Source organism: Leucopleurus acutus (assembly GCF_964270905.1).
Source record: "Leucopleurus acutus genome assembly, chromosome: 6".
NCBI classification, from domain to species: Eukaryota; Metazoa; Chordata; class Mammalia; order Artiodactyla; family Delphinidae; genus Leucopleurus; species Leucopleurus acutus.
Genome location: NC_139149.1, coordinates 7,746,874 through 7,772,850, shown reverse-complemented (window position 1 = coordinate 7,772,850; position 25,977 = coordinate 7,746,874). Strand labels below are relative to the sequence as shown.

General features: G+C 50.0%; 1 protein-coding gene across 1 annotated transcript in view; it reads left to right on the top strand.

Moving 5' to 3' along the window:
• Positions 1–663: 663 nt before the first annotated feature.
• Positions 664–25,977, top strand: part of MYO7B (myosin VIIB) — a gene marked incomplete at both ends in the record, with an annotated part of 75,834 nt that continues 50,520 nt past the window's right edge. Inside the window, 9 exons of the mRNA XM_082841077.1 lie at positions 664–681; positions 6,477–6,590; positions 7,617–7,769; positions 9,672–9,856; positions 16,182–16,303; positions 17,320–17,462; positions 19,601–19,714; positions 22,289–22,442; positions 24,884–24,960. Coding sequence (XP_082697203.1) covers positions 664–681; positions 6,477–6,590; positions 7,617–7,769; positions 9,672–9,856; positions 16,182–16,303; positions 17,320–17,462; positions 19,601–19,714; positions 22,289–22,442; positions 24,884–24,960 — 1,080 coding nt within the window. The remainder of the gene's footprint in view (positions 682–6,476; positions 6,591–7,616; positions 7,770–9,671; positions 9,857–16,181; positions 16,304–17,319; positions 17,463–19,600; positions 19,715–22,288; positions 22,443–24,883; positions 24,961–25,977) is intronic.

Below are 25,977 nucleotides of genomic sequence, written 5' to 3'. Positions count from 1 at the left end.
CTTCTCATCGTGGTGGCTTCTCTTGTTGCGGAGCACGGGCTCTAGGTGCACGGGCTTCAGTAGCTGTGGCTCGAAGGCTCTAGAGCGCAGGCTCAGTAGTTGTGGCGCACGGGCTCAGTTGCTCCGCGGCATGTGGGATCTTCCCGGACCAGGGCTCGAACCCGTGTCCCCTTCATTGACAGGTGGATTCTTAACCACTGCGCCACCGGGGAAGCCCCTGTCCGTGAGGTTTAGATCAAGTGTGTTGTGTCTCTAGTTCTGCTGGCTGCTTCCCTCAGCACTCCGTGTGGTGTAGGGTGATGACTGGTATTCACAGATGTCTGACCAGACACAGCTTGAGCTTCTGGACGGCAGGGATGGTGTCCTAGGGATGTTCAGAACCACCGCACTCCCAGTTGAGCCCAGTGCCAAGTGCAAAATAGACGTTCAGTAAAGATGAGATAGGATGGATGAAGCTGAGGGCGTCTCCTCTCACACTTGCGGTGGGACCATGACTCATCCGTCCATTCATTGAAGAGTCATTTCTCGGCCCCATGCCAGGCGCTCAGAGCCACGCTGATGAACACATGTGGCTCCTGCCGTCCAGGGCTCCAACTCAGGGCCACAAGGACTGACATTCTGCTTTCTCTCCGCACACAGGTTGTCAGGAGTGGCTGCCTCAGGATGTCGGGCTTGAGACTGGTAAGAATGGCATCTCTTCCATCGAGGGGTTGTTCGTGGGAGTTGCCACAGGCTGAGTCAAATCACTCCCAAGGAAAGAAGAAGAGAGGCAATGAGACCCTATAAGGAGAATACCGGAGACAGGGAGTTTGGAGGAAAGAGACAGACTGTATTACCTAAAGAAAATGACCTTGGCCAACCTTTGGGCTTTGGCAGGGGGACCACACTTGCACAGTAATCCCTCACTTATATTCAGGGCTTAAAATGTCCTGACAAAACACACTACAATATATAAAATAGGTAACCAACAAGGACCTACTGTATAGCACAGGGAACTATACTCAGTATCTTGTAGTAACCTATAATGGAAGAGAATGTAAAAAAAGAATATATATATATATATATATATGTATAACTGAATCACTTTGCTATACACCTGAAACTAACACAACATTGTAAATCAACTATATTTCAATAAAAATTTTAAAAATAGAATAATATGAAAAATAAAAGAACAGAAAAAAAATGTCTCGACAGGGTATTTCTCATTGGTTGGATCCTTCATTTATCTAAGTAAAGGCAGCACAGAGGCATCTCTAGGCACATCTTTTCTATGGGAAGAGAAGACATGGCAGGTCGGCACATGGGATCAGGGCACAGCGCCCATTTCAGCCAATGTCCAGAAGAGCCGGCCCACCTCGGAAGACTGAGGATCCGGTCTCCCGGAAGTGGATTCTCCATGGCCTTGGGTCTTTGAGTTTCCTTGTCGCAATTTCTGTCTCAGGCTGGGGAAGGAACTTCCTGCATCATGGGTAGCAGCCGGTTGTCAGGTATTTCTTATCACAAAGAACAAGGAAGGTCACGTAGATCTCTCTGCTTTCTGTAATTCCTCCTCTGTTTCTTGAATCTCAACATAGACTTGACTTTCTTTGCAGCTGATAGCGTCTGCTTTATCTCTTCTCACTCACTCTTCTCCTGATTCAGCTGTTTCTGCACAGTCATCTTTTTCTTCCAATAGAGTTCATGAAGCAGCTCTATTTTCCGCGCTCGGCTTCTCATTTATTTCCTAGGAGAGCTTTGGCCAAATGGAGTGAACCAAAGTCATGTTCTAGCTCTTTTGCTTATTTTTCCAGCTCATGTTGGCCTGACACCTTATCATTAAGTGTGGACTGGAAATGGTCTTTCTCTTTTTCATCTCTGGTTAATATCAAGTTCACTGTGAGATACCCATCACCTGTCTTTTTATTTATTTATTTATGTATTCATTTATTTATTGGCTGCGTCGGGTCTTCGACGCATGCGGGATCTTCGTTGAGGCATGCGGGATCTTCCACCGTGGCGTGCAGGCTTCTCTCTAGTTGTGGCGTGTGGGTTTTCTCTTCTCTAGTTGTGGTACACAGGCTCCAGGGAACGTGGGCTCTGTAGTTATGGTGCGCGGGTTCCAGAGCGTGTGGGCTCTGTAGTCTTCGGCACGTGGGCTCTCTAGTTGAGGTGCGCAAGCTCAGTAGTTGTGGCACTTGGGCTTAGCTGCCCCGCGGCATGTGGGATCTTAGTTCCCTGACCAAGGATCAAACCTGTATCCCCAGCATTGGAAGGTGGATTCTTTACCACTGGACCACGAGGGAAGTTCCCATCATCTGTCTTTGACTGATAATCTTCTCTCTTTGGTAATCTGCCCGCTGTTTCAGCTGCATGCCGCAATTTTCACACTGGAATTTTATCCTTGTTGTAAGAAAGCTTTTCTAGGTCTCTGAGGTTCCTGATGTGATTCAATTAGTTCACTGAATCTAGTACGCTTCTCAGGTTGGTCTTCTGCATCTTGTGGCAGCTGTTCCTTACTGTTCTTTTTCATTTCGCTTTTAGTTTTATTAAGTTGTTTTGGGCACACAGTTTGAAGAATCAGTCCCCCACTTCCTCTTCCAGAGAGGTGACCACCTCGACCTTCTAGTCGATTCATTGATACTTCCCTCTGTGTCTCTAAAGAACGTGTGTACAGGGCTGTTTGAGTTTTCGGTTCCAGGCATCACCTATTACTGACTTCCCACTAGGTGAGAAGGGCCTTAGCTCCTTGCCCCTAACGCCCGCCCACAGCACTCATACTGTCTCTCCTTCCTCCCGAAATTGTTAAATCCTAGCTTTCATTAGATCTACATACAGAGTTTGCCTGTTTTATCTAAGAAAATGTTCCTCTCACACGAAATTACGGTTTCCAGGGGGGAAGTGACAGGGGTGGGGAAGGATAGTTAGGGAGTTTGGGACTGACATGTACATACTGCTATATTTAAAACAGATAACCAACAAGGACCTACTGTAGAGCACAGGGAACTCTGCTCCATATTATATAACAACCTAAATGGGGAAAGAATTTGAAAAAGAAGAGATGCATGCATATACGTAACTGAATCACTTTGCTGTACACCTGAAACTAACACCACATTATTTTTTTGTTGTTGTTTTTGTTATTTTTGGCTGCGTCGGGTCTTAGTTGCAGCACGCAGGGTCTTCGTTGAGGCACGCAGGATCTTTCTTTGTAGCACGTGGGCTCTTCGCTGTGGTGTGTGGGCTTCTCTCTAATTGTGGCCTGTGGGTTTTCTCTTCTCTAGTTGTGGTGCACAGGCTCCAGGGTGCGTGGGCTCTGTAGTTGTTGCTCATGGGTTCCAGAGCACGTGGGCTCTGTAGTTTGTGGCATGTGCACTCTAGTTGAGGCACTACAGCTCAGTAGTTGTGGCATACGGGGTTAGATGCCCCATGGCATGTGGGATCTTAGTTCCCTGACCAAGGATCGAACCCACGTCCCCTGCATTGGAAGGTGAATTCTTCACCACTGTACCACCAGGGAAGTCCCTAACACAACATTGTTAATCAGCTATACTCCAATATAAAATAAAAAGTTTAAAAAAAGAAAGAACGAAAATGTTCCTCTCGACTGAGCCCTGCAATGTATTGTAGAAGTGCTGTGCTTCCCTTTGCTAGACTTTGTAATTGTCCTTCTGCCCTATCTGCTTTGTTTTCTCTGTACTTATGACGACATAACCTTCCCCCGACCCCCGCCACCCAGCTTTCTCCCAGATATGTCAATGCCCTTTCAAAATGATTCATCTGGGAGTTCAATCAGTTTCATCCTCAGGAAGAAGTTTCTCCCAGCGTTGCTGAGGCCATATCTAAACCGGCATCTTCTACTTCTGAGGCACACATCTCAGAATCGTCCTGGGGTCTCCTTCACAACCATCCTGAAGATTTCTTTCACCTCTCCTTTGCACTGAATCCCTTTTCTTGGACCCAAGGTTCTTCTCTCTCTTGGTTTACTCCCTTGTTTTGAACAAACACAACCTGTAATAGCTTCCTGAGAAAGGGTACATATGAAGTATTTTTAACAACTTGCATGTCTGAAAATATGTTTATTCACATTTGAATGTCAGCTGGGCATAGGATTCCATAATAGATGTAATTTTCCCTGAGAACTGTGAAGACATGTACTCCTTCTGGTTTCCAGCCTTGCTATGGAGAAGGTGGACAACATTTTAATTCTTGAGCTTTTGTATAAAACTTATTTTTCTCTCTGAAAGCTTTTATGATCTTTTCTTTGTCCCAAGTATTTTGAAATTTCTTGATGTGTGTGTTGGTGTGGACCTATATTCATTCTTTGCACTGTTGACTGAAGTTTGTCCCCTAATCGTTTTTTTCCAAAAGGCTTATGGGAAAATATTGTATCTTCAATAATGTTTGTTATCTTTATACTGGAAAGACAATTTGGCTGGGTAAAAAAATTATTGGATTTTTTTTCTGGTTTTTTTTATTGTGGTAAAAAATATAACATTCAATTTACCATCTTAAGCATTTTTAAGTGTACATTTCAGTATTGTTACGTATATTCACGTTGTTGTGCAACAGAGAACGTTTTCATCTTGCACACTTGAAACTCTATACTCATTAAACACTATTTTCCTTCTGTCCTCCTCCAGCCCCTGACAACCACCTTTCTACTTTCTGTTTCTATGATTTTGACTACTTTAGATACTTTCCATGAGTGGAATCATACAGCATGAGTCCTTCTGTGACTGGCTTCTCGTGCTCAGCATAATGTCCTTGAGGTCCATCCACACTGTAGCACATAACAGGATTTCCTTCTTTTTTAAGGCTGCATAATATTCCATGGTGTGTAGTATTCATTGTGCTATATCATTTTATATAAGGCACTTGAGTATCCATGGATTTTGGTATCTGCAGGGGCTCCTGGAATCCATCCCCCAAGTACTTTTAGGGATGACTGAATATACTACATTTTTGTTTATTTGTTCATCTGCCAATGGACATTTGGGTTGCTTTTACTGCTTGGCTATTTTGAATAACGCTGCAATGAACATGGGAATGCAAATATGTCTTTGATATCCTGCTTTGAATTTCTTTGGATATTTACCCAGAAGTGGGATTGCTGGATCATATGGTAATTCTATTTTTAATTTATTGAGGAACCTTCATACTGTTTTCCCCAGTGGCTGCACCATTTTCCATTCCCACCAACAGTGTACAAGGGTTCCAATTTCTCCACATCCTCAAAAACACTTGTTGTTTTCTGTACTTTTTTATAATGGCCATCCTAACAGCTGGATTGCTCTCTTCCTGAGATCTTTGTAGGAGATGTTCGGCCCTCGTATATGATTTGAATTTGTCCTGAATTATCTCCTTATAAGTGAACTTGTCTTTTTGTCTGCCTACCCCTCAAAAAATTATTTCTTAATTTTTTAGTCCAATACCTTTATGTCCTAGAGTTGATTTTTCTTTGTCATTATTTCAAAGAAACAATGGTGTGTCTTCAATCCATAGATTCAAGGCTTCATTAATTTCTTGAAAGTTGTCTTGAATTTTATATTTAAGTAATTTTTCTGGTTTTTCCCCCGATTTTCTTCTTTGTGCACTTCAATTATTAGTACTTTTGTCCGCCTTCCATATCTATCCTTTTTTTCCTAATCCTAACTTTGAAACTTTCTCTGTCATTTTGCTCACTTGTCTCCTCCTGTCTTCTATGATCTTTACTACGATTTTAGCAAGTGCTTATTCCCCTGTTGCTGCTTCCAGTTTTGCTTTCATCTCTGGCCCATGTTTACTTCTTTTCCTCCCTTTCTTTCTTGAGCTCTGCCAGTTCACGTCCCATCCTTTTCAGTTGTCTCGGCGTCTAATTTCTGAGCTCTCGTGCCTCAGCTCTACACCTCAATAAGTTTTTTGGAAATCATGGTAAGATACTTGGTCACAACTTTCCACTGCTCTGTGGCAGTTCGTTTCCCCCTGGTGAGTGTTATTCACCTGCTCATTTCCTCCTTTTGAATGTCAGTATATTTGCATGTGGGTCTCTGCTTGTTCCTTTGGGATTCCTCCTCTTTGAGCAGCGTGAACTTTCCTGGATTAGAAAGAGGTTCATGTGGGTCAATGCCATGCTGCAGGCCAGGCACAAACCTAGTGAGATTTTAGTCTTTGTCTTTCCCCAGCCAACGGGTTTGGGTGCTACAGGGCTATTCGCAGGGCAAAGACTCTCTTTTTGCACCTCACAGAGAGATACTTTCCTGCAAAAAGCTGGGCCAGGGAAGCTTCCCCTGCCACCTCCCATTAACTTCCTGGCAAGAGTGAGAAAGGGCTGGGAGCAGGGTAGGAGAGAGGGAAGAAGAAAAAGAAAAAGGAGGAGGAGGGGAAGGGGGAGAGAGCATGCCTCAGCCACCGTGGGATCTCTTGGTTGGAAGGGACACCCCCCGGGGAGGTAAGTCTTGAGCAGGAAGGGGAAGGTGGATCAAGCGTCTGACCACCGACTCCTCTCTGCTCTCCAGGGTGACCACGTGTGGCTGAACTTCACCTCTGCTGACAAGACCAGCGTGCCCATTGGGGGCATCATCAAAGAGACAAAGCCTGGCAAGATCTTGGTTGAAGATGATGACTACAAGGTCAGTATGGCCTCGCTCTCCTGAGGGGCTCAGCCTTCTCAGCCCCATCCCCCCACCCCTCCTGGGCCCCGAGCCCCCTCCCTTCTCTGGTGCTGCCCCCAGCACCAGGGATTCCAGAGCCCAAGTCAGGGACCCATGTGGCAGGACAGGCTACAGGGAAGTCCCGTCGTGGTGAACGTTGTGTGTCTGTCTTGGGAACTGCTGCTATAGGGAAGAAGCAGGGAGTGTGTTGGCAGATGGAAAATTAGGACAATTAGGGGACCAGGAAAGCGTGAAGTGGGAAACGGGCTGTGACAGAGAGAGGGGGAGGGCAGGAAGACTGTTTGCAAAGTAAAGGAAGCTGAGCAGGAAGGACAGGAGGAGGGAGGGAAAGGTGAGAAGGATGCCTGGAGGGGAGGCCCTGGAATGTGAGGAGATGGAGGAAGCCCAGCTCACGCTGAACAAAACAGCCCAGAAGAGAGAGTAGGAAGCTCAGGGTGACCTGCTGGGAAGCGAGCTCCGTCCCCTGGGGGGCTGGGGAGCAGCAGGGGAGCGACAGTGGAGAAGGGCGTGCAGAGTGAGGGGTCCAGCTGGTCATTTAAGTCCTCCTTGGGCAACCCTCTTTGCTGAGGTGCTTCAAAGTGAAGCATGTGGAGACTTCGCCTCCAAGGAGAAAATTCTAGACTGTGACCTGTGAGCCCCACAGATTGGAAGCCAGTCAAATGTTAACAATAATACCTTCTATTTGCAAAATGATGTCATGCCATTTAAAGAACACTTTCACTTGCACACTTTTATTCCAACCATCTGTGAGGCTCCCCAGCTGCAAACGGCCCCTGACCCCAATCACTGACCCTCAGTGCACACTGACCCTCGGCCCTAGACGTGTGCTGACTCCAGCCTCGGATTGAGCCAATCCCTTGACCTTCACCACAGACCAAAGCTGGCCAGGTGCCGGCCACTAGATCGTCTGATCCATTGAGGACGTGGGGGACAGGTTGGCCCAGGACAACCCCCGCTCAGGAAAGCCCGTGCCCTTTGTTCCAGGAACACTGGATCCGAGCAGAGGACCTTGGCACCCTCAGCCCCATGCACCCCAACTCTGCTCAGGGCGTGGATGACATGATCCTCCTGGGGGACCTGAACGAGGCGGGCATGGTGCACAACCTCCTGATCCGCTACCGGCAGCACAAGATCTACGTGAGTCCCTCCTGGCCACATGGGGCCCCCTGGTGTGCTGGGGCCACACGTGCTGACTTGGCTGGGGAAGCAAACTATGCCCCGGGCACACCTGGCTCAGTCCCTACTCCCCACGCCCTCATAGCATGAGGATGCTCATCGATCTCTGCTCCCCAGTCTGAAAGAAGCAGGGGGGTAAAGCCTTCGAGCGTACAGAAAGCTGACATGCAGCATGCCAGCTCAGTACCCGGCACGTAGGAGGCACTCAGTTACTGCTGCCTCTTCGCTCCTCTGTGGCTGAGCGGAAGGCCTGCTCTGATGGCCGAGTGGACCGAAGGCCATGGGGCGTAGTCTTCTGCCTGGTTCCTTCCTAGGTATGTGGCAGAGACAGGGTCACCAGGCAGAAGACCTCTGCCCTCCTATGAAGTAAGTTGCGTGATGACCAGGAGGGCCGCGTAGGTAAATGCGGGTCCTTCTCCCAAAGCCTAGCGGTGGATGGGAGGGTCTCATCCCTGTTCTAATGCAGACCTCCCAGGGGAGGTGGTATTCCAACACTGACACCAGCCCTGCCGTGAGTGGGTGTGACCTGGGGAAGTCACCACCTGCCTGGGCTTCTCAGAGGGAGGTGGCTCATTGACCTCTGACCAGCCCCGATGCTGGGATGCTCAGAGGAGTGGGAGAGTGAGCAGGGGCCCCCGAATAGAGGGCTGGGCTGGGAGAGGAGAAGGAGGAGACCCTCGGGAAGGAGATGGGGATGGGGCACTCTGAGTCCACTTTGGATGAGTGAGCCTCAGCTGCTGGGACAAAAACAGCAATTATCCAAGTTGAACGGCAGCTTATCTTTTCCAAAGAGCTTATGCTTGCATTCTTTTATCTGGTGGTTGTCATAGTCCTGAGCCAGAGAGATTATCCTCTCCCTTCCTAAAATGAAAACGAAGACACGACTTCATGACAAGTCATGAAGACATGACTGTTGAGGTGGCCGTCCCCGTCCCAACCCAGAGGGGCAGGCAGGCCCAGTGGAGGCTCCAGATGAGTGGGAGGGTCCAGGAGGGGTCCAGGAGGGCTACTGTGGTGGCCCAGCCTCACGGAGGCCCCTGTGAAAGGCAGGTGAAGACTTGCTTCATACATTCACTCCATTTTTTTTTTTTTTTTTGGCTGCGCTGTGTCTTCGTTGCTGCACGTGGGCTTTCTCTACCTGCAGCGAGCCAGGGCTACTCTTCATTGCGGTGCGCAGCCTTCTCATTGCGGTGGCTTCTCTTGTTGCAGAGCACGGGCTCTAGGCGCACGGGCTTCAGGAGTTGCAGCACGCTGAGCTCAGTAGTTGTGATACACGGGCTTACTTGCTCCGTGGCATGTGGGATCTTCCCAGACCAGGGATCGAACCCGTGTCCCCTGCATTGGCAGGCAGATTCTTAACCACTGCTTTTTTTTTTGCGGTACGCAGGCCTCTCACTGTTGTGGCCTCTCCCGTTGCGGAGCACAGGCTCCGGACGCGCAGGCTCAGCGGCCACGGCTCACGGGCGCAGCCACTCCACGGCACGTGGGATCTTCCCGGACCGGGGCACGAACCCGTGTCCCCTGCATCGGCAGGCGGACTCTCAACCACTGTGCCACCAGGGAAGCCCCATTCAGTCCATTTTTATCAAGCCTCTTCTGAATACCAGACAGAGTGCCAAACATTAAGCACGACCACCTCATTTAACGTCCCTGTGAATGCACGCCTGCCTGGGAGCTCTCTTTCCTGGTGAAGGATCTGAGCTGCTGAGGGTCTCGTCTCTCGGTCCAGAATCAGACCCCGCCTCCCCGCCACAGTCAGCCAGCCCTGGTGGCCCTCGGAGGGTGGCATCCAAGGCCAAGATCAGGGCCAGGCAGCGCTGATCCTCAGAGTAGGGGTCACTAACCACCTTCTCCCTTCCCCAGACGTACACAGGCTCCATCCTTGTGGCCGTGAACCCGTACCAGGCGCTGCCCCTCTACACCGTGGAGCAGGTGCAGCTGTACTACAAGCGCCACGTGGGCGAGCTGCCACCGCACATCTTCGCCATCGCAAACAACTGCTACTTCAACATGAAGCAGCACAAGATGGACCAGTGCTGCATTATCAGGTGAGGTCCTGGGCGGGCAGGTGGGCCAGACACTGCCTCTGAGCATCTCATAAAGGAGGGCGCATCTCCTCTCCCAAAACCTCTCCAGAGTAGTGTGTGATTTAGGGGCTCCCGTTCAACGGCAAACACCCCCCTTCACGGCCACAAAGTCCTTCTGAGGCTGCCTTCCGTCAGAACCTGCTCTTCCACTGTATCATCAGGGCCTGGACCACCCCAGCCTTCTGTGAATATTTCCTGAGACAAGGAAGGAAGTGTGGGGATGGGTTGGTTTACAAATGGGACCCAAGATAGGCACTTGGGGTGCAAGGATCCAACAGGTGAGGCCCCTCAAAAACAACCTCAGGGAGACTTCCCTGGCAGTCCAGTGGTTAGGACTTCGCCTTCCAATGCAGGGGACATGGGTTCGATCCCTGGTTTGGAAGCTAAGATCCCACATGCCTCAGGGCCAAAAAAACAAAACATTACACAGAAGCAATATTGTAGAAAGTTCAATAAGGACTTTAAAAATGGTTCACATCAAAATATCTTAAAAAAAAAAAAACCCTCAGGGCAAGTCTCAGGGAGGACAGATCTCAGGTACTTGGGCCCAGAAGGGATGTGTCCCTCTCCAGTCCAGGTGATGCTGCTGCTTCAGAGACTCGGGCCTGGCCTGACTTCTCTGCCTTCTGCCCTCCTGGTACCCATGGAAGGGAGGCAGAGCGGGAAAGAAAGCGGGGAGAGGGAATTTGGCTCCAGGACACCTTGCTTAGTTCTCTAGTAGAGTCATCCATTCACTCAGTCACTCATGCATTTGTTCATTCATCCACTCATCCATCCATTCACCCATTCATTCACTCATTCATTCATTCATTCGAGGTTCTTTTGTGCTCCAATTCTGTCTCCTGTCCTGTCCTAACATGAGGAGACAGCAGCAAAGGAAAGGGACTAAAATCGCTGCCTTGTGGACCTTACATTCTAGAAGAGGAGACAGGCAATAAGCAAGCAAATTGTTTCCGCGGGTAATAAGAACTTTGAAGGAAAACACTGCAGGGAAAGAGGAGAAAGGGAGTGATGGGGCCGCTGCTTTAGGTAAAAGGGCAGATCGGGCTGGCCTCTCTGAGGAGGGGACCTTGGAACAGAGACTGGAACGAAGTCCTACAGCTTAGGTTATCATGTTTCACGCTGTCAGCAACTCTCTGTAGTAGATACTCCTATTCCTGTTTTACTGCTGGGGAAACCTCCCACCGGTTGACATTCTTTTCTAGAGACGCACAGCTGTTAAACAGGGAATTTAAACCCAGGGCTCTGGGAAAAGAAGACAGAGCGATGTCTTGCCAGGAAGCCTCACCGCCAGGACAGCAGTGCCTGTGGAAAAGCACAGAGCACCCGGGTGGCTGTTTGCATGACAAGCATCACTTGAGTCCAACTGCCTCCCCGGGGCGCGAGAGAGGCACCTGAGCCCTCTTCCTTCAGAGTCATCTCTACATGCAGGGGTGTTCTCCTGACTGGCTCCCCTGGCATAGTGATCGGGGACATTTGGATCAAAACTTTTTTAAAAAATTAACATTTTCAGAGGAAACCGTATTTGTCTGAGGTTTGCTTCAAAACAGTACAGGAAGGGAAACAAAACTGGTCAGGAGTTGCATTTCATATCCGTGACTCATTGATTTTGTGACGGGAAGTTTGTACCTCTTAATCTCTCTCACCTATGTCTTTCCTCCCCACACCCCTGACCCTCAGGCAACCACCTGCTTGTCCTCTGTATCTATAACTTTGTTGATGTTTTGTTCTGTTTGTTCATTTGTTGTGTTTTTTAGATTCCACCGGAAATCACACAGTATCTGTCTTTCTCTGTCTGACTTATTTCACTTAGCATAATACCCTCTAGGTCCATTCATGTTGTAGCAAATGGCAAAATTTCATTCTTTTTTTATGGCTGAGTAATATTCCATCGTATATATATCATTTAGTCCCGTTACATTTAAAGTAATTGTTAATAGGTATGTCCTTATTGTCATTTTGCTAATTGTCTTCGGGTTGTTTTGTAGTTCTTTTTGTTCCTTTCTTCTTCTTTTGTTCTCTTCCCTTGTGATTTGAGGACTATCTTTAGCATTATGTTTGGATTCCTTTATTTTTCTCTGTGTGTATCTATTATTGATTTTTGGTTTGTGGTTTCTGTGAGGTTTATATATTGCTATGTAGATATGTATGTCATATATCATACATATAATCATGTATATAATCATACGTATACATGATATATCATACATAATCATACATATATACATGATTACTTTAAGTTGCTGATCTCATAAGCTAAAACATATTTTAATAACACTGCATTTTTACTACCCCCGCCCATTTACTATTTTCCACATCATATTTTATATCCTTTTGTTTTGTATATCCCTTGACTACTTATTGTGGATTTAACCCCTTTTGTCTTTTAACCCTCCTACTAGCTTTGTATGTGGTTGACTTACTACCTTTACTGTACATTTACCTTTAACCATGAGCGTTCTTCCTGTCATAATTTTCAGTGTCTAGTAGTGCCCTTTCCTTTTTTGCTTAGAGAACTCCCTTTAACATTTTTTGTAAAGCTGGTTTGGTGGTGCAGGATTCCTTCAGCTTTTGCTTGTCTGTAAAGCTTTTGATCTCTCCGTCAGATCTGAACGAGAGCCTTGCTGGGTAGAGTATTCTCGGTCGTATGTTTTCCCTTTCCTCACTTCAAATATACTGTGCCACCCCCTCTGGCCTGCAGAGTTTCTGCTGGAAAGTCAGCTGACAGCCGTATGGGATTCCCTTGTATATTACTTGTTGCTTTTCCCTTGCTGCTTTTAATATCTTCTCATCCCATTATCATTTTAATGACAATGTGTCTTGGTGTGGCCCTCACTGGTTGATCCTGCTTGGGTCTCTCAGTGCTTCTTGGACCTGGATGTGTGTTTCCTTTCCCAGATGAGGGAAATTTTCAGCTATCATGCCTTCAAATATGTTTTCTGCCCCTTTCTCTCTTCCCCTTCTGGGACCCTTGTAATGTGAACGTTAATATGCTTGATGTGGTCCCAGATTAAACTGCCCTCATTTCTTTTCATTCTTTTTCCTGTCGAGCATCAGTGGCTACTGATGCTGTCTTCCAGCTTCCTGATCCATGTCTCTGTATTATCTGATCTACTGCTGTTCCAGCTTCCTGGATCCACTACTCTGTCTTCCAGCTTCCTGATCCATGTCTCTGTATCATCTGATCTACTGCTGTTCCAGCTTCCTGGATCCACTACTCTGTCTTCCAGCTTCCTGATCCATGTCTCTGTATCATCTGATCTACTGCTGTTCCAGCTTCCTGGATCCACTACTCTGTCTTCCAGCTTCCTGATCCATGTCTCTGTATCATCTGATCTACTGCTGTTCCAGCTTCCTGGATCCACTACTCTGTCTTCCAGCTTCCTGATCCATGTCTCTGTATCATCTGATCTACTGCTGTTCCAGCTTCCTGGATCCACTACTCTGTCTTCCAGCTTCCTGATCCATGTCTCTGTATCATCTGATCTACTGCTGTTCCAGCTTCCTGGATCCACTACTCTGTCTTCCAGCTTCCTGATCCATGTCTCTGTATCATCTGATCTACTGCTGTTCCAGCTTCCTGGATCCACTACTCTGTCTTCCAGCTTCCTGATCCATGTCTCTGTATCATCTGATCTACTGCTGTTCCTTCTGGTGTATCTAGCTGATGGGTGGGCCAGTTCCCGCCATGGCTAGCTGCAGGGTCTGGGGTGTCCCAAACCTGGCTTCGGCCTGTTGGTGAGGGGGGCTGGATCTCAGGGTGTCCTGGGGCTATTGCTGGCTCACTGTGGACAGAACTGGGTTCCCAAGGTGTCTCAGAGTTGGTGTCAACCTGCTGGTAGGCAGGGCCCGGGGATTTCCAAGGTTGGTGTTGGCCTGTTGGTGGGTGTGAGCTGGTCCCAGGGGTCCTGAGGTTAGTGCCGGCTCACTGGTGGGTGAGGCTGGGTTCCAAGTCCTCTGGTGGACAGAGCCAGGTCCTAGGGCAGCTGTCTGGGGGGTCTTAAGGCAGCCTCCTGCTGGTGGGTGGGGCTGTGTCCCCACCTAGCAGTTGCTTGGCCTGAGATGTCCCAGCACTGGCAGCAACAGGCTGTTGACGTCTTGGCACTAAAGAGCTCGAGGGAGGATTCCACAATGGCACCCCCCAGCCCCAGTGTCCACTTGCTCAGCAAGCTCCCCAAATGGCTGCCACCAGTGTCCGTGTCCCCAGGGGGAGCTGCAGTTACCCCTTGCCTTCAGGAGACTCTCCGAGGTCAGCAGGTCTGACCCAGCCTCCTTTCAAATCACTGCTTCTGCCCCAGGCAAGCAGTGTGAGGTTTTGTGTGCGCCCTTCAGGAGTGGAGTCTCTATCCCCCACAGCTCTCTGGCTCTTCTTAAAGTAGGTCCCATGGGCCTTCAAAGGCAAACATCGTGAGGGTTTGTCTTCCTGGCTCAGGAGCCCAGTGCGGGGCTCAGACCCCTCTCTCCTTGGGGAGAACCTCTATAATTGTAATTATCCTTCCACTTGTGGGTCACCTCCCCGGGGGTGTGGGGCTTGACTGTACTGCATCTCTGCCCCTCCTACCATCTCATTGTGGTTCCTTCTTTGTTGTTGTTGGTTTAGTTGTTTTTTTGTTTTTGAGTTGATGTAATTTAACTGTGAACTAAATGTATTTTATTCTTTAAACATAATGCCATTTAACATTTGGTCCCAAGACAATTAAGCAAATATTTTTGTTTGTTTTGTTTTGTTGTTGTTGCTGTTTTGGGGTTTTTGTCTTTTTAATTTTATTAGAGTAGAGTTGATTTACAATGTTGTGTTAGTTTCAGGTATACAGCAAAGTGATTTAGTTATACATACACATATATACATTCTTTTTCAGAGTCTTTTCTCATGTAGGTTATCACAGAATATTGAGTCCAGTTCCCTGTGCTGTGATTCCTTCTTTATGTATTTAGTTAAAGAATTTCTTTTCCTCTAGTTGTCCAGTTTTTGTCATCAATAATTTCTCTGTAAATAGTTGTAATTTGGGGGGACTTCCCTGGTGGTCCAGTGGTAAAGAATCCACCTTACAATGCAGGGGACGTGGGTTCGATCTCTGGTCAGGGAACTAAGATCCCACGTGCCGCGGAGCAACTAAGCCCGCGCGCCACAACTACTGAGTTCACGCGCCTCAACTAGAGAGGCTGTGTGCCACACACTACAGAGCCCACGCGCCCTGGAGCTCAAGCACCACAACTAGAGAGAGAAAATCTGCCCACCACAACTAGAGAGAAGCCCGTGAGCCACAAAGAAAGATCCCACATGCCTCAACGAAGATCCCGCGTGCCGCAGCTAAGACCTGACACAGCCAAAAATAAAATAAATAAATAAATAATGAATAAATCTTTTAAACAAATAAACAGTTGTAATTTTGGGGGGCTCATGGCAGGAGGCAAGCTCAGGGTCCTCAAGGTCCTTCTCTAGCACTATCTTGACCACTGCACTGCCCTAAAATATGAAAACAACTGGTTTTCATATTTTACCATTATGAAATTATTATATATTCACTATGAAAATTTTAGAAAATTTCAGAAAAATATTCTCAGCAAAAATATTGCCAGACATTTTTGGAAGAAAAAGCTTCCTCTACCCACTTGGTTAAAATGTGACTGAATACTGCCTACATTTACCACTTCACTTAACTAGTAAGCGTTGCTCGTGTGACTGCAGGCTCTGTGCAGACCTGGATTAAGCGGCTGCACAATGTTCTCTGACTGGATGGACTGTAACTAATTTCCCCCATTTTTGTTGCTTCCCATGTAATCGCAATGATAAATAAATAACACTTCAATGAGCAGGAAGCTTTGTGGAGAAGGCTTTTTCTGATTTTAGGAGTCTTTCCTTAGACTGATGGCGGAATAATTTTGAAGCGTTTTGATACCTATGCCAGACTGCTTTCCCGAAAGGCTCATGCAGTTCCCCCTCTGGGCAGCATGACCTCACCGCTCACAGAGAGAACGTTATTATCAGGGCATTGCATCACCCGGTCTTATTCATTCATGGAGTTACTGAACACTGTGCCAGTGACCCTGGAATGAACCACATACAACCATACCTGCATAGTCGAGCAGGAAAGATGAACACACTAATAAACTAACACAGAGTAGGCAGGGGACGTCAGGGAGAACGCAGTGGGATTTCTGCACAGGGAGAGAACATCCTTGTTCAGACCGGCCCAGAAAGCGGGCATATGATGGGTCTGCAGGAGAGCTGACAGGTGTTGAAAACTAGTTGTTCTACTGACGTTCCTGCATGCCCTCTTTGCAGTGGCGAGTCTGGAGCAGGGAAAACAGAGACCACCAAGCTCATCCTGCAGTTCCTGGCCACCATCAGCAGCCAGCATTCGTGGATTGAGCAGCAGGTCCTGGAGGCCAACCCCATCCTGGAAGGTATGCAGTCACCCACGGGACCAGCCTCCTTTCCAGGACCTGTGGGCTGGCACCTTCCTGCCAGGAGGTGCCTGTGGGGAAGGGCAGGATAAGCCATACTCTTTTAGCGACTTCTCAGGATTTAAAAAGGGCTCCAAGGGACTTCCCTGGCTGTCCAGTGGTTAGGACTCTGCGCTCGTACTGCAGGGGAAGCAGGTTCGATCCCTGGTCAGGGAACTAAGATCCCACATGTCGCGCAATGCAGCCAAAAACTAAAAAATAAAATGCAAAGGGCTCCGACATGAAATCAATTTGTGAAATGCTGGGAAGGGATTATTGATACATGGAAGGATCCCAAAGGCATTCTACGGATAAGAGTAGACAGATCCTCTATTCTTTTCAATTATGTGTGCAGGAGAGGATGTGTGTGCAAAGGACCTCTCTTAATGCAGTCACATCATAAAACCCTGCAGAAACAGCTGTATGGAATGTACTTCGGATCGTGCTGCAGCCCAAATGCCATCTGGTCTAAGCTCCTTATCTGCGCTCTGACCCGTGCCAGCTCTTGCCACTCTCTCTGCGAGCTTGCCCTCTCTAACCCAGCCTCCACCCTACAGCCTGAGCAATCTTTCTAAAATGTAAATCAGCCTCCACACTCCCTCAGAAGGTTTCCCCCTTCCCCCATCACCTGTGGGACTAATGCCAAACTTCTTAGCTTGGCATTCAAGGCTCTGCGCTACTTGGCTCCGCCTGCTAACGGTTCCATCCATCTTCCACTGCTTTCCTCCTGTATCCTATGGTCCAGCCGAATTTCCCTCCCTGGAAGCACACCCCATGCTTTCTGACCTCCGAACCTTTAGCTGCACTTTGCCTTCCTCTTAGCAAACCCTCGGCTGCCACCGCTGTCCAGTGTAATCCTACCCATCCTTCGAGTCTGGGCTTGGCCACCTCCTCTGAGAAGCCTTCCCAGAGGATCCCAGTAAAAGTAAATTTTCTCTTCTCTGCTCCCGTCATGGGCATCATCCGTCGGCCCTCAGCCTTCGGAAATGCCAAGACGATCCGAAACGACAACTCAAGCCGCTTTGGGAAGTACATCGACATCTACTTCAACTCCAGTGGGGTGATTGAGGGGGCGTGCATCGAGCAATTTCTCCTGGAGAAATCCCGGGTCTGCCGGCAGGTAAGGCCTCCGCCTGCCGCACTGGTCCTGGGGGAACCTCCTCCCACCCCAGGATGGGAGTCAGGGGATTGGGGAGGCTTCCAAGAGGGGTCCCTTCCATCACTCTCACCCGTCCTTTCCTCCGCCCCAGACTCCCATAGGCCTTAGCTTGCTGTCCTTGAACCCTGGTCCGAGATGGGCCAAGGGCCCTTAGAATTGGATAATGATGGTCCTTCCCCAATATTCAAGGAAATGATTTATTCAAGGATTTTCTCTTTCGAATTTTCCACCTGTATAGTTGGCCTCATCCTTTGGTGCTTACTACTCTTCACCTCTACTAGAATTAATTCTGAGGCCAGGCCAGTCCCCATCTGGGGGTGCATGTATCATCAGGTGTGCTGGGGCCCCTGGCAGGAGGACCTAGATGACACTGTCCAAAAGACCACCTGCAGGAAATGAGGTGGCATGTGGTCTGTGTCGTCAACACAGGGCCTTGTACTCGCAGGGGCCCGGTCTCGGTTTGATGCTCTGTCATTGCCATCTTGAAATTCTTAATAACTCTTTAGCAAGAAGCCCCATGCTTTCATTTCGCACTGCGCCCCACAAATCAAGTAGACAGTCCTGGGTAACAAGGAACCCAAAGTGTGGCAGCCACATCGGCTGAGTTAACACGGCTTTGTTGGGGGTAAGGTGCTCTCTCATATGATGGTATAACCCCTAACACGTGTGTGCATGAGCGCACATGTACCACACACACACGATGTTTCAGATTGGGGATATGCCACCAAAGGGACTGGCGCTGTGTGTTAGGACAGACAGACACCTGGGCAAGCTGAAGAAGGAAGCTCACCTTTAGTGACCCCCATCTGGTGCCAGGTGTTTCCCCTGCATTATCTCATTAGACCTTCACAACAACCATGAGGGACGGGTCTCTTTCTCCCCATTGTAGAGATGAAGAAACTGAGTCCAGGTAAGTTAAGTCACTTACCCAGGGTCACAGAACTAGTAGAAGGTAGTCTCTCTGACTCCAAAGTTTGCCCTTTCCAGAAGCTTGTAATTCTTCGCACGGTGGTTGGTGAATTCAGAGAATTTGTTCCTCAAAGAGGTACCCCAGAATGGACAGGAGATTTCTAAAGCAGATCAGAGACAAGTCCTGTCCATGAGAAGATAAAAAATTCTGGCATATCTATACTGTGGAATGCTGGGTCAGTTCAAAGGCTGAGGGGGTGTGTCTGTGTCAGTGTAGACAGACGGCTAAGAGACCCGTTTAGATGAAAAAAAGAGGAAGCTGAAGAACAATAAGTATGTGCTTGCCTAAAAAATAAACTTTTTATAGATATACTCTAAGTAAATACATTAGTGATGTCTACAAAGGAACACAGACCATCAAACTGTTCTGAGAAGGTCATTTGAGGAGTGGCAAGTTGGGGCAGAAAGAAACTCACCCTTTAACGCTCTATACTTGGAATTGTTTGAATTTCACAACGGGGATGTGAAATAAAGTTTAAAAATAATGTTTAGGGCTTCGCTGGTGGCACAGTGGTTGAGAGTCTGCCTGCCGATGCAGGGGACACGGGTTCGTGCCCCGGTCCGGGAAGATCCCACATGCCGTGGAGCGGCTGGGCCTGTGGGCCATGGCCGCTGAGCCTGCGTGTCCGGAGCCTGTGCTCCGCAACGGGAGAGGCCACAGCAGTGAGAGGCCCGCGTACCGCAAAAAAAAAAAAATAATAATGTTTAAAAATGCGGAGGCCCAGCTAGGTAAACCTGTGGATGCCAGGTCCTGGGGGTCACAAGGTGAATAGGAAGGCTTCGCCGTAGACTGTCAAGAGTCCGGGGTTCTGAGTCAGAGGGCCCGTGTCTGAATCTGGACTCACTGCCTCACCTGTGACTCCGGGCTGCAAGGAGCGGTCAGGATGCAGGGAAGCCCCGGGGAGTGACGAGTTCCAAGGGCAAGGTGGCCTTTCCGCGCAGAACAGTCAGGATGAGCTGGCCTTGGAGGAGGACAGCGTCCAGGCATGGCCATCCCTCAGGTCAATGCCGGAGCGCTACCCGCTGAGGAAGAAGGAAGCTGGGACAGCGGTGGGGGCAGGAGACAGTCCTGAGGCCCCGTAGCCTCAGGCGAGATGCTTACAAGCTCCCTGGAACTCCCTCCCCACCAGGCCCCGGAGGAGCGGAACTACCACATCTTCTACTGCATGCTCATGGGCATGAGCGCAGAGGAGAAGGACCTGCTGTGCCTGGGCGCGCCCTCCGAGTACCACTACCTGACCATGGTGAGGCCCGCGCTGCGCCTTCCCTCCTCCCCCCTCCCCTTCCCACCTTGCCCCCGCCCTGCCCCGCCTCTCCCTTCCCCTTCCCCCCCTCCCCTTCCTACCCCTTCCCTCCTCTCCCTGCCCTGCCTCTCCCTGCCCCTCCTCTCCCCTTCCTACCCCTTCCCTCCTACCCCTTCCCTCCTCTCCCCTCCCCGCCTCTCCCTTCCCCTCCCCCCTCCCCTTCCTGCCTCTTCCCTCCCCTCCCTGCCCCTCCCCTTCCTACCCCTGCCCCTCCTCTCCCCTCCCCGCCTCTCCCTTCCCCTTCCCCCTCCCCTTCCTACCGCTTCCCTCCTACCCCTTCCCTCCTCTCCCTGCCCCTCCTCTCCCCTCCCCGCCTCTCCCTTCCCTTTCCCGCTCCCCTTCCTGCCCCTCCCTGCCCCTCCCCTTCCTACCCCTGCCTCTCCTCTCCCCTCCCCGCCTCTCCCTTCCCCTTCCCCCTCCCCTTCCTGCCCCTCCCCTTCCTACCCCCGCCTCTCCCTTCCCCTTCCCCCTCCCCTTCCTACCGCTTCCCTCCTACCCCTTCCCTCCTCTCCCTGCCCCTCCTCTCCCCTCCCCACCTCTCCCTTCCCCTCCCCCCTCCCCTTCCTGCCCCTTCCCTCCTCTCCCTGCCTCTCCTCTCCCCTCCCCACCTCTCCCTTCCCCTTCCCCCTCCCCTTCCTGCCCCTCCCCTTCCTGCCCCTTCCCTCCTCTCCCTGCCCCTCCCCTTCCTATCCCCGCCTCTCCCTTCCCCTCCCCCCTCCCCTTCCTGCCCCTTCCCTCCTCTCCCTGCCTCTCCTCTCCCCTCCCCGCCTCTCCCTTCCCTTCCTCTCCCCACCCCGCCTCTCAGTAACAGTGAGGAAGACGGAAGAAGGGCTGGCTCCTGCTCAACGCTTGGTTTACAGCCTCATAAAAGCCCAAACTGTGGTCGGGCCCCTGGGCAGGGACTGAGGACTCCCCTTTTCCACTCTCCACTCCAGCCTTCCTGTGTTTGGCATCCACTTTACGGCCATCAGAGGCTTACCCTTGTCCGTGTGCTTCCTTGTTTCCTACTGAACCCATGGTCCCGCCCCACAAGCCTCAACTTTCTTTGGGCCCTGTGGACAGAAGGCTCTGAAACCCTCGTTTCATTCCACTCACCGTCCTCGTAGGTGCTGCTAGAACTTGAGCTCCAGGAGAGCAGGGGCCTTGCTCGCCGCGTCCCCATGCACGAACAGTGTAGCACAAGCAGCCATCAGGCTCACCTTGCTGCTGAGGGAATGAATGAAACCCACGTCTTGACCCTGTGTCCTGCCTAAGCCCTCTCTCCTGGGTCTCTGCCTGGAGGCCTTCATCATCTCTTGCCTAGACCATGGTGCTAGCTTCCTCCTGGGTCCCCCCCTGCCTCCAGACTTGACCCCAATCTATCATCCAGCCCGAGACCTCCCACAGAGCAAATCTGACAGACCACGTCTCTCATTACAGCTCTTCAGGGGCTCCTTGTGTCTCCTTGGCAAGGTTTCCAAGTCCCTCCAGATCCCACCATCCACCAACCTCTCCCCCTCAACAGCGACGCCAGGCTCCTTGCAGTTTCCACCCGTGCCTCCCACCTCACTGCCCAGCTCTGGCCGTTTCTCCCCTGTGCTGCTGTGCAGCTCAGCCTGAGGGACCGCTCAGATGCCTCCTCCAGGAAGCCTTTCCCCAGCTCCCAGGAGGCCGGTCCAGCCCCTTTGGTCTCAGCGCCTGTAACAGCCTATGACCCCGCCATTCACTTTGTGCCTCCCCTCCTGGGTGCAGCAGCACCCAGGGCAGGGCCTGGTCTCTCCATTTCTGAATTCCCAACAAATAGCCCAGGGGCTGGCACACAGTGAGCCTTGGAAGGTGTTTGTTAAAGGAACGAACCCGTGATGTTCCGGCCCCCCCCACCACCAGAGGGTGAGGCAGGCTTTACCATGGATGGCTGACAAATAGAGGCTCAGAGAAGCCTAATGACTTGGCCGTGGCCACACAACTGTCAGGCTACCATAGCACGCTGCGTCTGTGTCACCACCGTTCCGCCTCTGTGTATTTTCTTTTTCTTTTTTAAAAATGTTTATGTATTTATTTATTTTGGGCTGTGTTGGGTCTTTGTTGCTGCGCGCGGGCTTTCTCTAGTTGTGGCGAGCGGGGGCTACTCTTCATTGCGGTGCGCGGGCTTCTCATTGTGGTGGCTTCTCTTGTTGCAGAGCACAGGCTCTAGGCGCGCGGGCTTCAGTAGTTGTGGCTTGCAAGCTCGGTAGTTGTGGCACCCGGGCTTAGCTGCTCTGCGGCACGTGGGATCTTCCCCGAGCAGGGCGCGAACCCATGTCCCCCTGCATTGGCAGGTGGATTCCTAACCACTGCGCCACCAGGGAAGCCCTTCTGTGTATTTTTTGAGCTTGGGCCTCCAGGTGGCCCCTTGGGATCCACCCAGAGCCAGTGCAGTATCACTTACCAGGGCCCTTTGGCTGAATCCCTGATGCACCCCTGCCCTGCTGGCCCTACAGTGGAAGAGGTAGGGTGTGGGGTGGCCTCAGAAACCTGATGGGCCCGATCTTGCAGGGGAACTGTACCTCCTGTGAGGGGCTCAATGACGCCAAGGACTATGCCCACGTCCGCTCGGCCATGAAGATCCTCATGTTCTCCGACTCCGAGAACTGGGACCTCAGCAAGCTGCTGGCCGCCATTCTCCACCTGGGGAATGTGGAGTTCATGGGTAATGCTGTTTCCACCCAGAGTACACCCCCTGGGGAGGAAGAATGGGGAGACTGGGACAGAGGAGGAAAAAATCCCTGCAGGTCCTCACCCAAAGGACCCACCAAAGTCACGGCATCTTGGAGAAGTACATTGAAAATTTTAGCTATGATTTTGGAGGCCTTGTGGGGTTAGGGGGAAGATGCCAAAGCTTAGGGCCCTCCAAAGGTGAAGACTCTGATCAGTCACCCCCCGCTTTTGGCTGGGAACCCAAAGGGTGAACCAGAGTAAGCAAAGCCCTGCGTGAACTTACAGACCAGTTTGTAGGCGTCCAGTTGGTCTGCGGATTAAGGTGTCCTGGCTTGCTAGTGCCTCCAAGCGCCTGAGTGACAGAGTTGCTGACAAGCCTCTGTGGAAGAAAATAGCATCAACCTAGATCCCAAATTATTCCTTTAAACAGTTTCAAACACAACATCCAGCGTGCCTCCCAAAATAAACAAGAACAAGGAAATGAGATACCATGAGCGAGAATCAGCAGATATGATAGACAATAGAAACAGAGCCACGTAGATTTCAGAGAGTGGAATTACTGAGCACAGACCACGAAGCAGCTATGCTTGCTTTGTTCAAGAAAAGAAAAAACCAAGCTTGAAAATTTAGACAGGGAACTGGAAACTATAAAAAAGTGACATTACAGATTTTAAAAGGAACCACATAGAAATTCTAAAGTAAAAAAAAAAAAAAAACCAAAAAAAACCAAAATGAACTCAATGGATGAGTTTAACGGCCAGGTTTTTTTAATATATATTTTTTAAATTATTTATTTATTTATTTTTGGCTGCATTGGGTCTTCATTGTGGTACACGGGCTTCTCACTGCGGTGTCTTCTCTTGTTGCACAGCACAGGCTCTAGGCATGCAGGCTTCAGTAGTTGTGGCACGTGGGCTCAGTAGTTGTGGCGCACGGGCTTAGTTGCTCCACAGCATGTGGGATTTTCCCAGACCAGGGCTCGAACCTGTGTCCCCTGCATTGGCAGGTGGATTCTTAACCACTGCACCACCAGGGAAGTCCCTAACGGCCAGTTTTATAATGTGAAAAAGGAGGAAATGTCAGAAGAAACTGTGTGTACAGCATGGAGAGATAAAAAGATGGAAAATATAAAAGAGAGGGTAGGAGATCTAGAAGATACAGTGAGAAGATGTAGTATACATTTGATTCGAGTTCTAAAGGAAAAGAGAAGGATGGGTCATACACAACATTTGAAGAGATTGTGGCTGGCTTTAGATCTAATGAAAAACACCAATTCATAGAGCAGTGAGGAAAAGATGGACTTTTCAATAAACTATTCTAGAGCGATTGGGTATTCATATAGAAAACATGAACTTGAACCACTGTCTCACAGGATATGAGGAAATCTACTCCAGGCAAGTTGTAGCTAGGTGACCATGTAATGAACCAGACATGGGTGCTGACAAGCAGGGGGCTTCAGGTCATGGAAGAGAATCAAATGTGGTATTAAAGAAATGAAGCCAAGTGAAAGAATACAGACAATTATAGATCACACTTACACAAAATTTAAAAACAGGTAAAATTAAATGCTACAAAGGAATGCAGGTAGTTAGATGACACACAGGTAAACAGGTAAAATTAAATGCTGTTTAGGGATTCATATGTAGGTAGTAAAAAGATAAACAGAAAATAGGGAACTGGTTTCCATGGAGGTCAGGAGAATACTGCCTCTTGTGGAGGAACCGGTCTGAGCAGGAAAGGATGTAGGAGGCTCCGGGTGTTAGCGAGGCTCTGGGTTTTGGCTTCAGTGGTCGTTACACAATGTTGACTTAATAATTATCCGTTATAACATGCCCTTGGATTTTATGCATTTTAAAAAATCTGTATGCTTTATTTTACAGTTTTTTAAAGTTTAAAAAAGAAAAAAAATACAGAAACAGCATTCCTTCCTCCCCCCAGCTCAGCAGCCCTAAGGTGGAGGGACCCAAAGGGGGGGACTTGAACTAGGAGGTGGGTCAGGAGACTTGCAACAGAGCTGGGCCCGGCTTCCAACCACTCCTCCTCTCAGCTCCGTGCTTGCTTGACCAAACGAATGAACACGCCTAGGTTTCTATGGACAGCAGAGTGGATGGAAGGGGACTGATGGCTGATTTTCTCCCTCAATAGACCCCACATGCCCCACCAGCACCTTCTCCCTCCAATAACTTCAAACTCCGCTTTGCGTCAGGGTCCCGATCTCAGCAGAGGGGGACATACCCTGTTAACAGTAGTTACAGCTAAGGTGTTGATAGGTCCCCAGGGAGGCCTCGGCTCTCAGAGGGGGTACTGGGAGAGGCAGTGCTTCCCTCCTGGGGACGGTTGTCTCTAAGTGTGGATCTGGGGCTGCCTTCCTGAGGCCTCTGTCCCATCACTTCAGGCCAATTTGCCTCTCAGGGTCATTGCTTCTCTCTGCAGCTACGGTCTTCGAGAACCTGGACTCCTCTGATGTGATGGAGACGCCCGCCTTTCCCACCGTGATGAAGTTACTGGAGGTGACTGGGCTGTTATGTCCACCAGCTTCCATTTTCGTGAGGAGCCCCGGGGGTCTGGGCTGACAGCCCTTCCCAGGCTCTAGTTCCTTCCTCCTACCCCTCTTCCAGGCTCTCCGCTCACCCCCTGAGCTCCCTGGTGGAGCGTTGCAGGCCCTGGGGGTGGGAATCAGGGTGGGCCTGTGGAGCTAACCATTAACCAAGTCCCGGAAATGATCAGTTTGACTTGAATGTGTGTTTCTTCCCTTTTCCCTGACCCTCCTGCTCTTCTGTGGCCTTTACTCAACTTTCCACCCCACCCAGACCCCAGGCTCTCCCCACTCACACAATCTGATGTCCTTACATCAAAAGGTCCCTGCCCCGTGTCCTGGTCCCCGGGGCTTCTCCATGAGTTGTGCTATTCTGGGCCAGCGGAATGTGCTCAGACCGTTCACCCTACAGGTTATTAAGGAGGCCAAATAGAGCGTTGACTTGGAGAATGAGCGATGGGGAATTGTAATGTCCTCCACATCACACCCGGCTGGCAGGTCCAGTGGAAAATTACTAGAATCAGAAGGGGTGGGGGAAGCAATCACATTAGGTGGGCACGTTTTGCTCCTAATGTTCTTCATGTGGTTCAGGGTTCTCAGAAACCTTCCATTTTTGCTGTTCAGTCTTCCCCGCATGGTGGGAGGGACTCCATCCAGACTCGTCTTGCTCCCTTGGGTCTTCAGCCTCCAGGCAGGAGTGGCGTCAGCTGGGGCGTATCCAGATGTCAATGGCCGGGCCTCAGAGCCCTTCCTTCCCACTGTTTCCCAGGGTCCACCCAATGGTGGGCCCAGCCGCAGGAGACCAGCACAAGACTGGTCAACCAAGCAGCCAGCATGCTCGGGGCCCACCCAGCTTGTGCATCCTTCCCCAACACTGATACCCCAGTGCTCAGACTGTCCCTGGACCGGGCCCTGCCCAGCATCCCGACTCTGGCCCTAGTCACAGGCATCTCCTACCCTCAGGCCTTGGGCATAGGGTATTTGGTCATGA